This window comes from Vulpes vulpes, chromosome 14 (genome assembly GCF_048418805.1).
Source record: "Vulpes vulpes isolate BD-2025 chromosome 14, VulVul3, whole genome shotgun sequence".
In the NCBI taxonomy this organism is placed as follows: Eukaryota; Metazoa; Chordata; class Mammalia; order Carnivora; family Canidae; genus Vulpes; species Vulpes vulpes.
This window is the reverse complement of record NC_132793.1, coordinates 139,758,810-139,773,921: the sequence shown is the minus strand read 5'-3', so window position 1 is coordinate 139,773,921 and position 15,112 is coordinate 139,758,810. Positions and strand designations below refer to the sequence as shown.

Below are 15,112 nucleotides of genomic sequence, written 5' to 3'. Positions count from 1 at the left end.
GGCTCAGGGTTACTTTGGGAAAAGCTAGCATTGGCGAAGTCGCCTTCCCTTCCTCCGGGCCCATGCCCGTCCGCCAGGTGCTCGTGTCCGACCCGGCGCTCTTGGGTAACACGCCCCCCCCCCCCCCCCCCCCCCCGGCCCGAGTGTCGCTGCGAGAAATGGGGCTTTACCACGACTCTGCACTCTCTGTTCCTGTTGCTAAGACCACGTTTCTGCCTTGTGTTCCGGGTCATCCCTGCCGGACGCCTCATGCTCTCACTTCCCTCTGCTGTCCCTGCGTTCACCCTTGGTGCCTTTCCTGGCTTCTTGAGTTGAATATCCACGTAGTTCCTAAATATATTCTTTGGTTCTAAGTATTTTTAAATTTTCGTTATGATTTCTTTTTTGACCCATAGGTTATTTCTTAGAAATCTATGTAGAAAATTCTAAACCTCACATCCCACTAAAAAGCTGCAGTAGTCAAGACATTACGTTCGAGGCATTAAGTAGATGAGTGAGTGAGTAGAACAAATTGCAGAAATAGAACAAAGCCTAGAAATAAGCCCTTAGATTTGTAGTATTTGGTTTTCAGTGAAGGAGCCAAGGGAGGGCACTGGGGGCAGGGGGTGGTGGACAGCTGGGCGTCCACACCCTGGACGGACGGACGTCCTCTTCTCACACCTCGTGTAAGAAGATAAGCCCAGAATATAAGAGTATGTGAAACTTCAAAACTTTTACGGGGAAACACGAGTGAGAGAAAATCTTTAGGGCCTTGGGCTAGGCCGAGAGTTCTCACGTTCAACACAGCCCACGGAAGAAAAACAAGTGGCTTTTGTCAAGTGAAAGGACCGGCCACCGACTGGGAGAAAATACTTGCAAATCACGTCCTGATAAAGGACCTGTGTCTAGAACACGCGTGTCATGTAACTGGGTGAGGAGATAACCCCGCTGAGAGGTGGGTGAACCACATCCGTGAACATTGCTCCTGGTTAATAATCACGCGAGAGCTGTTCGGCATCCTGAGTCGTTAGGGAACCGAAACCAAACCGTGATGCCCACGGGGTCGGCTGGGTCAGAGGGCCGGGGCCTGGCGGGGCTGGCGCGGGAGCTGGCAGGAGGGTAAAGGGCTGAGCCGCTCGCGAGAGCTGCGTGGTGAGTCAGACACAAACTAACCCTGCGCGTCTGCGGCTCCCTGCGTGTGTGGAAACAGCCCCGTTGCTCACGGCAGCCAGGCCTCTGGGAGACGGCGTACGGTCCCCCACGCGGGCGCTGTGGCCAGCGGTGACCGGTGACCGGTGCGGGCAGCGGCGTGTCGTGTGATCCGCCGAGACACGGTGTCCCTGGAAGGCCCATCGTAGAGATGGGAGGTGGCTGGGGCGGGACGGGGAGGGCTGGCCGAGGGCCTGACCTAGGACTGGCTGCTGGGGGTCGCGAGCTGCCCCACACCCCTGGTACTTCCTCCAGGCTGATCTGGTGTAGTTATGCTGGCGACACATCCGGCACCACCGTGCCACCGTCCCCGCCGCCCGCACAAGTCCACACAAACCTGAGGGGGGTGAACCCAGCCTCCGGTCCCCCCACCCCTCCCCTCCCCTAAATCCTGGCCGTCTGGTCCTCGTCCAGCCGGGGATGCAGGCCGCGTGTCTCTGAGCCTCCTGTGGGCCGGCACCCTCTGGCCCCTGCGGCCTCTGCCGGAGCTGCCCTGCTTGCCGCCTCGTGGCCTGCGCGGCGCCGCGGGCTCGGACCCGGGCGGCTGTCCCAGGAGCACACGGCCGCCCGTCGTGGGGGTCACGGTGCCTCAGCCTCCCGCCAGCCCGAGCGTGACCCCAGTGCCTTCCGGGTCAGAGACGTTTCTCGGGGAGCGTTCTGCTAGGAAGCTCTCTTTCTGGAAGTCTCCTTCACCTGGTTGGCTGGGTCAGTGCGCTTCTGGTTAATAGTTGCCTGGTATTTCGATTTTTTTTTTTTCCAACTTAACTACGACACTCATGTCGGCACGGAACTGAATTTTTTTTAGAAAATCCAATGAGAAAATTTCTTTAACTGACAAGTTATTTTACATTTACCATGATGGGTGGCAATTCTGAATTTATTTGCACTTTGCACTGATAGTTTTTTATCTTCCCCCATTCTTGCCTTCTACTGAACTCGTGTTCTTCAATCTCTTTTTTGCGTCTGTTTAGCAACTACCTGGCAAGTGACAGGCCCTATTTTTATTATTTTAGTGGCTGTGAAATTCTAAAATGAATGTCTACATTTTTTTAAAGGTCTGATGTTAATGAGTCTCTTGGTTTGCCCCAACAACACGAAGGCCTCGAGGGCCTCGCCCACCTGGGGCCCCGTGCCTGCCTCCCCGACGGGGGTCTTTTTCCTCAGCCGCCCCCTCCTCCCCGGGGTCTGTCTCGCTTACCGTGCTCACCCCTGCGCATTTCCTGCGGGGCTCCAGGCACCCGCTGCCCCTTCCTGGCGCCTCCCCGCCTTCCCCACGTCTCTGTAGGTGTAGCTTTCCTTTATTTCACTTGTTTTGGATTCTTTGGCTTCCTGAATTTGAGAGTTTACGTCCTCCACCATTTTGATCTTCAGCTGTTACTTCTGTCCCCAGTTCTCCCTTCCTTGAGAACACCTGTCCCAGGTGCGTTACATCCCTCCCTTTTCCCTCTTCTTTGTCTTGTTATTTTAATTGACATCTTGGTCTCTGTATTTCTTTTAGATAATTTCCTCAAGTTGGTTTTTCATGAAATCGGTCTGTCTTCCTCTGTGATTTAGCCACCATGAGGCTTAGAAGGTGTATTTAGTTACCTTTTACACCTGCCTGGTTTTATCCAAAGTGTATTATGTATTTAATTCCTTCTTTTGTATCTCTAGTAATTTTAGATCTACAGATTTTAGTTAATTCCTCTGTTTTGTTTTGTTTTGAGAGCATGAGGGCAGGGGGCAGGGGCAGAGAGAGAGAGACTCTCAAGCCGACCCCATGCCCAGCGCGGAGCCTGAGCAGGATTCAGTCCCACAAACCTGAGATCATGACCTGAGCTAAAATCAAGAGTCAGACGTGCAGCTAACTGAGGCCCTGGGTGCCCCTCCTCTCTTCATCCTTTTACCTGAATTTTGGGAGGTCTGATTGTGCCTTGTTTTTGTGGCTGTTCCTGGAGAATTACTCGTTCATGAGGGTTCTCTTGAGCCAGGCTGCACGGCCTGGGGTCCTTCTTTGCCTCTGCCGGGCACCCCTGGTCCCCTCTTACTTGGTTACCTCGCGGTCCCTGTCACACGCCACATACTGTGACCCCACTGAATTGTTGATTGTCTGGGAGGTAACTGTGAACTTTCCAACTTTGTGCCTTTGCTTGTGGCTTTTTCCTGAGGCCAGAGTACTTTCTTCTCTCAAGACTCTGCTGTCCTGTTTTTTTGTGTGTGTTTTTAAGATTTTATTTATTTATTTATTCATGAGAGGCACACACAGACAGAGAGGCAGAGACACAGGCAGAGGGAGAAGCAGGCTCCCTGCAGGGAACCTGTTGTGGGACTCAATCCCGGGACTCCAGGGTCACGGCCTGAGCGGAAGGCAGACGCTCAACTGCTGAGCCACCCAGGGGCCCCTGCCGTCTTCTTTCAAGGGCAGTTGTCCTACTGCTTCCTTTACAAAGCCTTCCTCGGTGCATCCGTGCACAGTCAGGGGCGCCTGCCATGCTGGCTCTGCGTCCTTCCTCCTCACGCCGGCAGGTGCTCCTCGCAGCCTGACTGTGTGCGTCCCACCAGCCAGGAGCTCGGGACGGGGCTCAGTCTGTGGCAGTTTACCTCTGAGGCGAGACCAGTGTTGTGTGTACAATGAACAGATAATTCCCAGAGTTTCTTTGAAGTACTTGATAAGACAAAATTAACAGCGTTCGATTATGTTTCACAAAACAGTAAACAGATTTTAAGATAATGTGTATGAAATGATGAAGTAAAACTCTTTCCCATGGTGTTGAGGCCCAAAGCGACTTCTGATTTCACAAGGTCAGCGTTGTCACATCTAACATCTGAGCGAGCCTGCCAGCCGTGTCCTCCTTTCACAGGTGAGCATCTGTCTGGAGTGCAACAGCAGCAAACTACGCGGCCTGAAACGGAAGTGGATCCGCTGCTCGGCCCAGGCCACGGTCCTGCACCTGAAGAAGTTCATCGCCAAAAAACTTAACCTTTCGTCTTTCAATGAGGTAGGAGCTACACCAATAGAAACTATAACAAATTGTTTCTCATTTGTAAAAGTGATACTCCTAAAGTTCTTTGTCTTTTTTTTGTTTTGTTTTTATATCTTTGTTTGGAGACTTTAAGTCAGAAAAAAAGTCTCCATTTGTTGTGCATGCTCCCTGCCAGTGTGATGGGGCGTGGTGGTGAAGAGCGTGGAGGGAAGGCCAGACGCGAGCAGGGGAGCCCCTTACCAGGAGGGACAGCTGGCGGGGCGGCAGGGAGAGGGTGTTCCTTTGGAAGAGAGGCTGTTCTTCGTCATCCACAAATGGATGGACGACTGGCTGGGGGAAGGGTGAATAAGTGGGCAGGTTAGTAAGATACTTTCAGGTATTTGGTGGTAAATGATGGGAATTAAGTGAAAGCCGGAGCCCCTGGTGTGTGCAGGGGGTGGACAGAAGGCTGGGTGAGCCTGTCGGTTCGGGTGTCACTGGGGGGCCCTCCTGAGGTGGCAACGCTACGCTGACATGTGGAGATGGGGCGAGTGCACCTAGCACGTGAGATGGATGTGGATCCGAGGGACCAGAAGGCAGACCATAGTGGGCCACGCGGTGACCCCACCAACACCTACATCCATTTCCTAACGACCAGAACATGTGAATGTGACTTTATTTGAACAAAGGTCTTTGTTGATGTGTCACGAATCTTGAGATCATCCTGGATCATCCAGCTGGGCCCTAAATTCAGTGGCAAAAAGGTCCTTAAAAGAGGAGGGCAGACACAGACTTGCCTCAGAGCGTCTTCTCTGACCACAGCAGCACACAGTCGGAGATGGTTACAGGAGGAAACCTGGCAGGTTCACAATACCGTGGAAATTCAATCGCACACTTTTCTTTAAGGTTTATTTATTTGAGAGGGAAAAAGTATGAGAGAGAGAGAGAGCGCGCGCGCGCACGAGTGCGGGGAGGGGCAGAGGGAGAAGCAGGCTCCTCACTGAGCGGGGAGCCCAATGTGGGGCTCGTCCCAGGACCTGGGGATCAGGACCTGAGCAGACTCCTGGCAGCCCCCAGGCGCCACTAAACAACACACTTTTAAACAACTAACGGATGCAAGAGAAATTGGAGAATACTTAGAGACAAATAAAAATGAAAACACGACTTACCAACCTGTAGGTTACAGTAAAAGCAATGCTAAGGGGGGAGTTTATAACCATAAATACATTAAAAACAAGAAAGGTCTCATCAACAACATAGAACTAGAAAAAGAACAAAGCTTTGCACCCAAAGCCAGCAGAAGGAAGGAAATAGTAAAGATCAAAGCAGAGATAAATGGAATCAAGAACAGAATACAATAGAGAAATTCAATTCTTTGGAAAGGTCAATAAACCAGCTGAGGGGGCTCAGTTGGTTAAGCCTCCAACTTTTGATTTCAGCTCCGGTCATGATCTCAGGTCGTGAACCCAGCCGCGCGGGGTGCCGTGTGCTCAGTGCGGAGTCTGCTTGTCCTCCAGCTTGTCCCCCAGCTTGTGTGCACTGTCTTTCAAATAAACAAAATCTTTAAAGAACATATTATTTTAAAGTTTTGACAAACTTCTAGATAATGGACTAAGAAAAAAGACTAAAATCTGAAATGAAAGCAGAGGCATTGTTACTGATTGTGCAGAAATAGAAAGGGTCGTCAGAGCGTCCCGTGAACAGCTGAACGCCAGCACGTGGGATAACTGGGATGAGGGGACGCAGGGCTGCAAACACAGAACCTCCGAGACCGAGTCACGGGGACGCCGGGTGTGAACAGGCCTACGACTGGTACGGAGCCCGGATCAGGATCCGACACCGCCCCGCGGAGGAGAGCCCAGGACCTGCCGGCTTCGCAGGTGGTTCTCCCAACGTCCTTGCCAACTCTTCCCAAAGCCTGAGGGGGAGAGGAGCTTCCCGACTCATTCTGGGAGGCCAGCGTCAGCCGGGTACCAAAGCCACACAGAGACACCGTCCGAAAGGAAAACCGGAGCCCGACATCCGTGACCGCCTCCCAGCACCTGGGGTAGCGGCAGGTCCAGAGGGCTGTACCCCACGACCAAGGGGGACTCTTCCTGAAACGCCGGCATGGGCGGGCGGGACACGGATCATGTGACACGCGCATCGGAGAGTGGAGGGGGGACCCCGGATCGTCACCGCTGAGGCCGGTCTCCAGGCCTGTGACCACTCAGCACGCGTCCACATAAAAACACCCCACGAAGCAGGGACGCAAGGGAAGCACCTGCGCAGACTAAAGCACTTAGAAGACCCCGGGAGACGTCCCGACGCGACGTGAGACTGAACGCGTCTCCTCTGAGATGAGGAGCAAGGTGGGGATGCTGCTGCCACCACCTCCGTTCCACGCGGTCCTGGGAGTCCTGTTGGGAGCGGGCAGGGGAGGGTTCCACGTGGGAGATGCAGGAGTGAGCGTCCCTCTCTTTGCCGATGATGTGATCTTAATGTGGAAAATCCCAAAGAGGTGGAGGTCGTGGTGTCACCTGCCTGCCGTTCCGCTGCCCGCCCGCTCCAGCCACGCTCTCCGCCCTCGCCCACCCGCTGTCGGCCCAGAAAATGCTAACAGAGCTGTGCTGGGGGCTTTTGGAGGAACTGCGCAGCCTGTCAGCCGCCTGACCCTCTACGACAGTGCTTGTATGCCCGGGGTGGCCGCAGATCTGAGGCCAGGGCACCCGGGAGAGCCTACCTCGGACCTAAGCAGCTGGCTGACCGTCTAAAAGGCCGAGATGTGGTGGTTATTCCAGCAGGAGTCCCAGGAAAAACCAGGCCTGCCACGGGGTGACCTGGTCAGCACCGGTGCCCCAGTTGTGGTTGCCGTGCCTGCCGCCTGCCGCCTACACCCAGCCCTGACCTGAGGCCGCGAGCTACATCACTGCAAATCCGCTAAACTCCACCATCCCAATCGCAACAAAAGTTTTCAAGAAACACAGAACATAGAACCCCAATAAAATCTTCAAGGTGACGACCTTGGACATTGTCAGAGTTAGCACTTTGATTGTAGAGCTGAAGGGTTTGGATTCCGCTCGACTCAACGTTCCTGTTATTGGCTCGTTGGTGGCCATGCTGGAGAGACTGTCGTCCCCCGATCTCTCAGTGCACCCTCAAAGTGGACCTTCCTCAGGACTAGCTGACGGCTGTTCCCTGGGCAATCCAGGAGGCCAGCATGGAGGTGGTGAAGGCCAAAGCGGGAGCAGGCGCTGCCACCTTGTCCATGGCATATGCTGGAGCCTGCTTTGTCTTCTCCCTTGTGGGTGCAACGAACAGAAAGGAGGGAGTTGTTCAGTGTTCCTTCGGTAAGTTCCGGGAAGCAGACAACCGTCGCTGCTGGGGTCAAGGGCATGGAGCAGAATCTAGGCGTCGGCAAGCTCTCCCCTTTCAAAGACAAGATGATAGCAGAAGCCATCCCTAACTTAGGAGGCATGTGGCCCTGTAAAGCCATCTTATGCCCCTTGTGTTTCAGTTGCGTTCACCACGAGTGTCATGTTTGGGTCGCTGTCCCTTTCAAATTGTGGGTCCGTCTATGGGTGCATCAATAAAAGCAGGCTTTTTCTTTAAAAAAAAAAAAAAAAAAAGGAAATCCCAAAGATGACACACAGACACGTTACAACTACTAAACGAATTCAGCAAGATAGCAAGACAAAAGTCAACACAAAAATCAGCTGCATTTCTGTAGATTAGTAATGAGTAATCTGAAAAGGAAATTATAAAAAAACAATTCAATTTACAATCACATCAAAAAGAATAAAATGCTTAGGAATTAACCAAGAAGGTGAAAGACTAGTACAATGAAAACTACAAAAATTACTGAAAGGAATTAAAGAAGGCATAAATAAATGGAAACGGGCAGCCTGGGTGGCGCCGCGGTTTAGTGTCAACCTTCAGCCCAGGGTGTGATCCTGGAGACCCGGGATCGAGTCCCGCGTCGGGGTCCCTGCATGGAGCCTGCTTCTCCCTCTGCCTGTGTCTCTGCCTCTCTCTCTCCCTCTCTCTCTGTGTCTCTCATGAATAAATAAATAAAAATCTTTATAAATAAATGAACAAACAAATAGAAACATGTCCCAAGTTCACGGATTGGAAGACTTAATGTTGTTAAAATGTCAATACTACCTAAGCAATCTATAGTCAAAGCTATCTCTATCAAAATCCCAATGATATATTTTGCAGAAATTTAAAAACCCATCCTAAATTTTATATGAAATCTCAGGGGACCCCAAGTTGCTGAAATAATCTTGAAAAAGAACATAACTAAAGGACCTACACTTCCTAATTTCAGGTTTTACTATGAAGCTACGCTAATCAAAAAGTGTGATATTGGCATAAAGGCAGCCCTCTAGATCAATGGAGATGAATAGAGAGCCCAGAAATGGACCCTCACGTAGGTGGTCAAGTGATGTTCAACAAGGGTGCCAAGACCACTTAATGGGGAAAGGACAGGCTTTTCAACAAACTGCTGGGGAGACTGCACATCAGCATGCAGAAGAATGACATTGGACCCCTGCCTCACACCACGTGCAGAAGTTGAAGTAGATCAGGGACCTAAATGTCAGACCTAAAACAATGAAACTCTTAGAAGAAAACATAGGACAAAAGCTTCAGGACACTGGATTTGGCAATGATTTCTTGGCTAGGGCAGCAAAGGCACAGTCAACAAAAGAAAAAAGTAGACAAATTTGACTTTTTGAAAATAAAAAAAATTTTGTACAGAATGTGAGAAATTATTTGCAAGCCATACATCTGATAAGGGGTTACTATCCAGAGTATATAGAGACTCCTAAAATGTAGTGTAAAAGAAACCAAACAACCTGCTTTAACAGTGGGCAAAGGACTTAGACATTTCTCCCAGGAAGGCACACACAGCCAGTAGCTGTGAAAGGATGCTCAGTGTCACTGTCATTACTGGGAACCATCTCATAACCTACAGGGATGGCTACTGTAAAAAAAATAAATAAATAAATAACAAGAAGATAAAAATGGCAAGGATGTGAGGAAACTGGAACCCTGTGCACCATGGAGGGGGGCAGGGGGTGTTAACAGGGTGCAGCCACCGTGGAAGACAGCGTGGACAGGCCTCAAAAACGCACAGAATTACCACATGGCCCAGCCCTTCCACGTCTGGGCAGGTTCCCAGAGCCGAGGGCAGGGCCCCCACGGTCACGGCCGCTGAGATGTGGAAGCACCCACGTGTCCAGGGATGGGTGGACGGATGGATGAACAGGTGGGTGGATGGATGGATGGATGGATGGATGGACGGACAAATGGATGATTGGATGGATGAACAGGTGGATGAATAGATGGATGGATGGATGGACGAGCAGATGGATGATGGATGGACGGACGGATGGAATGATAAACACAATCCATACGAGGAGTGTTACTCAGCCTTAAGCAGGAAGGAGACTGCCACCTGCCACCACCTGGATGAACCCCGTGGACGCTGCAGAACGGTGCAGTTTCTTACAAAAGTAAATACGCTCTGCCCACGAGGTCCAGCAGTCACACGCCTTGGTGTTCATCCGAATTAACCGAATCCTTACGTCCACACCAACAGCCACATGTAGATGTTTATAGCAGTTTTGTTCGTAATTGCCAAACTTGAAAACACCAGGACGTCCTCCAGCATGTGAGCGGATGAATAAACTGTGCTCCGCCCAGACGGTGGGGTGTTACTCATGCTAACGAGAAACGAGCTATCGAGCCGCGAAAACCTTAAGCGCATATCACTAAGGGAAAGCAGTCCCCTGATTCCCGCCGTGGGACCTTCTGGAAGAGGCGGACCTCTGGGGACAGTGACAGGGTCAGCGGTGGTCAGGGCTGGGGGGTGAACGGGGGGGAGGACGGCGGCCTTGGGGCTATGACGCCACGCCCTGGGATACTGCGGGGGGCACCTGCCATGAGTGCGCAGCCCAGGGGGTGACCCTGACGCCGTCTGTGGCCTGGGTGAGGACCACGTGTCTCCATGACACGCCCCCTCCGGTGCGGGTTGGGGGGGATGGGGGCACATGGGAGACCTCTGCACCTCCCTCTCAGTATTGCCCTCACCCTAAAACTGCTCTAAAAATAGTCTTTTTAAAAAATAAAGGAGAAAGACCATCTGAAGAGCCCATTTCCTTTTTCACTGAGGTAAGAGGGACACGCTCGGCCAAGAGTTGGACTGAGGTGGGGAGACAGGTACTGTGGTGACAGCAGCCAAGGGCCTGGGGCAGGGGACCTGGGGGGTGTGAGTCCAGATTCCGGGTGCTTTCCACCCTTGGGTGGGTTGGGGCGGGGCCTTCCAAGCACTCCCACCTGTGCCACCTGGAAACAGGACCCGTCACCCACAGGCGACACGTTGTGTGCCCCTGGCTGGCAGGCGCAGTGCTGGGGCCAGGCGTGCTGAGCGCCGTGCTCTGGGCGCCCTGACTGAAGCCTTCTTCTCCCGCCAGCTGGACATTTTATGCAATGAGGAAATCCTGGGCAAGGACCACACGCTCAAATTTGTGGTTGTCACGAGATGGAGATTCAAGGTGAGACCCGTCACTTTGTAAAGATTGGGTTCTTGGGGGGATCCCTGGGTGGCTCAGCGGTTTAGCGCCTGCCTTTGGCCCAGGGCGCTATCCTGGAGACCCGGGATCGAGTCCCACGTCGGGCTCCCGGCATGGAGCCTGCTTCTCCCTCTGCCTGTGTCTCTGCCTCTCTCTCTCTCTCCCTATGTCTATCATAAATAAATAAATCTTTAAAAAAAAAAAAAAAAGATTGGGTTGTTGGGTTGTCAGAATCCGGAAACTACTTTTCTCTGCATATTTCCAACAAAGAACTTAGAAGTAACAACTCTGTGACAGGATGGTTCTAGATCATCAGTCCAGAGCCCGTGTGGCTGGGGTCCTCCTGGCCAAGGTGGCCACCCCGTGGTCCGCTGCTGCACCCAGAGGGTGCCCGAAAGCCTTCGGGTGCCCCCCTGAAGCAGGAGGCAGATGGCGGGACCCCCGACTTGGGGGGCAGCCCAGAGCAGCAGGACCCTGAGGGGACGGGCGGGACCAGGTGGGGCGCAGGTGTGCGCAGGCCCAGGGCCCGTCCCCGCGGCTGGCCGTCGTGATGGGCCCCGTGCTCTGACTTTGTCTTGCAGAAGGCGCCGCTCCTGCTGCACTACAGACCCAAGATGGACCTGCTCTGAGCGCGCCCCGCGCCGGGCCCGCTGCACGCGGGTGTCGCCTGCGGTGTCGCGGGACCAGATTCCTGAATAGAGTATTTATAACTTTTGTATGAGAGAATTCACACTCGACAAGACACTACCAGCACCACGGTTACAAGACGACGAAACACTTCACAGTCTCAGCGGCCGGAGAGGCGCCTCTCGCAGACTAGATGGTAAACACAGTGGCCACGCGACCTGTGCTTGCTTCCCGGGCCTTGAAAATCTGGTCATTTCCGTTTAGTTTATGAATTTGGGTTCACGATAATCCTCAAAAATACTTGTACGTTTATTGAACCCTTCCTAAGTTATTGAAAAAAATATCTCTTCTTGGTGAATGACGATATTTATGTTGCCTTTAGCTTCCTGAAGACTTAGAAGGTATATAAATGGTTAATTTAAAGCATTCCATTAATACTATGAGTCAGCCACGGGGTTTCGTTTTCCACGTTAGGAGCCACGTCAGCCCGCCGCTGCCCCGCCTCGCCGGCGCCTGGGCCCCGAGGACGCGCGGCGGCCCTGGCCGAGGCCGGGAGGGTCCCCTGCCCCCTGGACGCGGTCGGGCTGGCGCGGCCCGCAGGGCCCGGGCTGCCTTGGCTGGCTGGGCGCCGGCCTGCAGAGCCACCCGCGTCCTCGGACGGTGTGAGGGCCCCGGTGGCTCAGGGCTCCCGCTTAGCCTCCCTGCTTGGCTCCGCCTGCGCTCACCGGGCCGGACAGGGTGGTGGCCCGGGGCTCTCCTGGGAAGGCACGTGGGTCGGGCGGCGCGTCCGCGGGCTCCGGCGGGGCCTGCGCTTGCCTTCGCGGTCCTCGATGGGCCGGCGCGGCCGTGGCAGGCAGCACACTCCCGGTCCACCCCTTTCTCCTCGCAGATGTTCATATTTTTGTGGAATTAGTGAATAAACTCTGCCAGCACCTCAGTATTCGTCCCTTTAAAGCAGTAACTTGGAGCGTGGGAGGGCGGGAGGAGAAGCGCTTTCCGGGCCGCGAGTGTCGCCCTGGGGTCCGCGGGCTCGCCGCCCCTCCCGCCCCGTGTTCGGGAGCGTGTCGCCGTCCTGCCGCCCGACAGCGAGGGTCGGGTCTCTGCTGCCCCCTTCGTAGACGTCAGCGTCGGGAGCAGCCACGACCGGGCCTGGCCTCGGGGACGGGAGAGCCGCCCGGGCGCGCGCAGGCGGGTGTGACGCGGGGTCGGACCGGGCTCGAGCGCAGCGGCGTGGGGGCCGCGTCGTGCTTCGGGCCGCCCCGCGGGTCCAGCGAGCGCACGCGTGAGTGACTCGCACCGTCTACCTCAGCACACACACTACTGCCGAGCGCCGCGCAGGCCGCGCGTGCCTCGGTGCGGGCTGGGGCGCCCGCGTCCACACCCACAGAGCCGCCCCGCGGTCCGATCAGCCGCGGGACCGCCGGAGGATCCCCTGACACGTATTTGTGACTTTGTAGCTATCTTTGCAATCACTTGAATTTGCTATGGTGCTAAGTGGACGCATTCGGACACGGAGGTGGCGACGGAGCCAGGGCCGGCGCCGCCGGCTGGCCGCTGGCCCTCCTGTGACCCCCTTTGTAACCGTGTTAACCCGACGAAACCTCAGCAGCAGACATACCTATTTTTCTAAGATTCCTCGCGCAGACTGTCTTCACGGCAGGACGGCCCCGGGCGGCTCCGGGGCCCCTTCCCGCTGGCCCGCTCTCAGTCCACGCCGAAAGGCTGAATTTGGTTTTTCCCGGCCTGAGAGCCAGGATCGGTTAGGGCCGGGTCCTCCCGGGTTTCTTTGTTGACAGATGGAGTTCCTGTGAAGTGGTTTCCACGACGGTTTCCGCTGGTAAAACAAGTGCTGTCCGGTCACCTTCTTCCCATCTCACCGTCACCGCAGTGGGACGCGCTGCCCAGCACACGGTCTCACTAAATGCAGTTTTCATGAAGATAGAAAATTCAGATAGAATATATAATATTGAATTTAAGATTTGGGGGGTTAAAAAAAGAAAACTTAACTTTATAAAATTATTTATTCTATTTTAAGCCTTCTATCATATTTTCCCATCCGATTGTTTGGTTTCCGTGGTCCAGCTTTATTTACAGGCATATAAAATGAAATTGTGACATGTTTTGCAAGCTTCTTCCTTTTACTTTGAGTAGCTTTTAATTTGTATGTTTTTGTTCTGTATAGATGAAGAGCATCGTTTATGCTTTTGTGCAATAGGTTCCGGATGCATTGATCAGACATCTGCCTAAACTGTAACGTCACATCTCTTCTGCTGAATCGAAAGGGAATGTAGGTGGGATCCCAGTGTGTGTACATTCAGCTCTTTGGGTTTTCCTTTTCCGTTGCTGTTCTAAGAACAAGAGTGCTGTTTGGGGATGGTTTGTGTGTGTGCCCCGCGCGGCAGGGCGGCCGGGCAGGCGGCCGTGGACACCGGCCCTGCGTGCTCACGGCCCTGGAGGCACCGCCGCGTGTCGGCCACGGACGGGACGGTGCTGCTTCCCTCGGGGCTCCTGGGCCCTTTGAAGCCTCCTTGTGGCGAAGTCTTTACAAATTCGTTTCGTTTTTTCCCTCCCTCGAAGTGCACAGGAGGGCGTTTTACAGCAATTTAAAATGTGTCATTGGATCGATTGTTCTAGGAACGAGCCAGCTGATTTCTGCTTCACGTGTGAGTATCAGGTGTGCTCTCAAGACGCTGAAGCAAGCGTAGCGCAGATAGCTGACCCGGGAAAAAGGCGGTTTCTCTGTTTCCTCAGGAAAGCACTTAGCTCCGGCACGTCCCGGGGGCCGTAGCCTGAAAGCCAGTGAGCTGCTCTGCCTTGGTGTCCAAACAGACGACCCAAGTTGGGATCCGTAGCTTAGGAAACCCGGTACTCGGGCTAGCCGTAACCTTTACGAAGATCCCGTCCCTGCCAGGCAGAGACAGGTGTCCCACCGAGGAGGCTGCCCGCGCCGCCGCCCGCCCGCCGTCGCCTGCACCGCGTGTGGCTCCCGTGTCCACGAGCGCATCTGAAGGATGGACTGAAGGTTGAGTGTCCCCCAAGGTGTGTGTAGCGTTAGTGTAAATGTCTGTTCCAACAGCTTAATTGGGTTTAAGAAAACCATCCTCTCCCCGAGTGACGTAGGGTTCAGGGCTGTGAGCCGCCAGTAACCTGATCGTCACATGTGGCAACATGGACGCTGTCGCGGTTTACTGAGATGACAATGCAGATACATATTTTTGACTGTTTAATTTGAAAGTTTACATTTTTTATGCTTTGTGTTGGTGTGTAATTTTTGTACTATTGGTGGCTAGTTTTTGTCTAAACTCTTTTTTGGAATATTGCTTAAATGTTTTGATTTTATGATAGTGAAGCTTGTACTCAGTGTTTTGCCAATTAATATTATATGCTTGTAATAAAAGCAAAAGAAAACTTACCTAAACATTTTTCAGGCTGGAAATTTATCATCTAAAATACTTGTCTTTGGGTTTGGGGTTTTTTGTTTGTTTGTGTTTTGTCCTGTACGTGTGTATATGATGTAACATTTGAAAGAGCGTGGGCTGCGAGGGCTGCGAGGGCTGCGTGGGCTGCGAGGGCTGCGTGGGCTGCGAGGGCTGCGAGGGCTGCGAGGGCTGCGAGGGCTGCGTGGGCTGCGAGGGCTGCGTGGGCTGCGTGGGCTGCTAGAGCTGCGTGGGCTGCGTGGGCTGCGAGGGCTGCGAGGGCTGCTAGAGCTGCGAGGGCTGCGAGGGCTGCTAGAGCTGCGAGGGCTGCGTGGGCTGCGAGGGCTGTGAGGGCTGCGTGGGCTGCGAGGGCTGCGAGGCA

The 15,112-nt window shown here is 53.7% G+C and overlaps 1 protein-coding gene and 1 pseudogene across 4 annotated transcripts in view; both read left to right on the top strand.

Moving 5' to 3' along the window:
• The window catches only part of PCGF3 (polycomb group ring finger 3), a 49,357-nt gene extending 34,625 nt beyond the window's left edge, over positions 1-14,732 (top strand). For 3 of the 4 annotated variants that reach the window (XM_072738069.1, XM_072738071.1, XM_025996874.2), the window contains 3 exons: positions 4,029-4,166; positions 10,589-10,669; positions 11,269-11,740. In XM_072738069.1, the coding sequence (XP_072594170.1) occupies positions 4,029-4,166; positions 10,589-10,669; positions 11,269-11,316 (267 nt within the window). In that variant the 3' untranslated portion in view covers positions 11,317-11,740. Of the gene's footprint in view, positions 1-4,028; positions 4,167-10,588; positions 10,670-11,268 lie in introns of all 4 variants that reach the window. The other variant, XM_072738070.1, reaches the window with a different exon arrangement.
• On the top strand, positions 6,322-7,821 carry LOC140595529 (malate dehydrogenase, mitochondrial-like; annotated as a pseudogene).
• Positions 14,733-15,112: the final 380 nt, after the last annotated feature.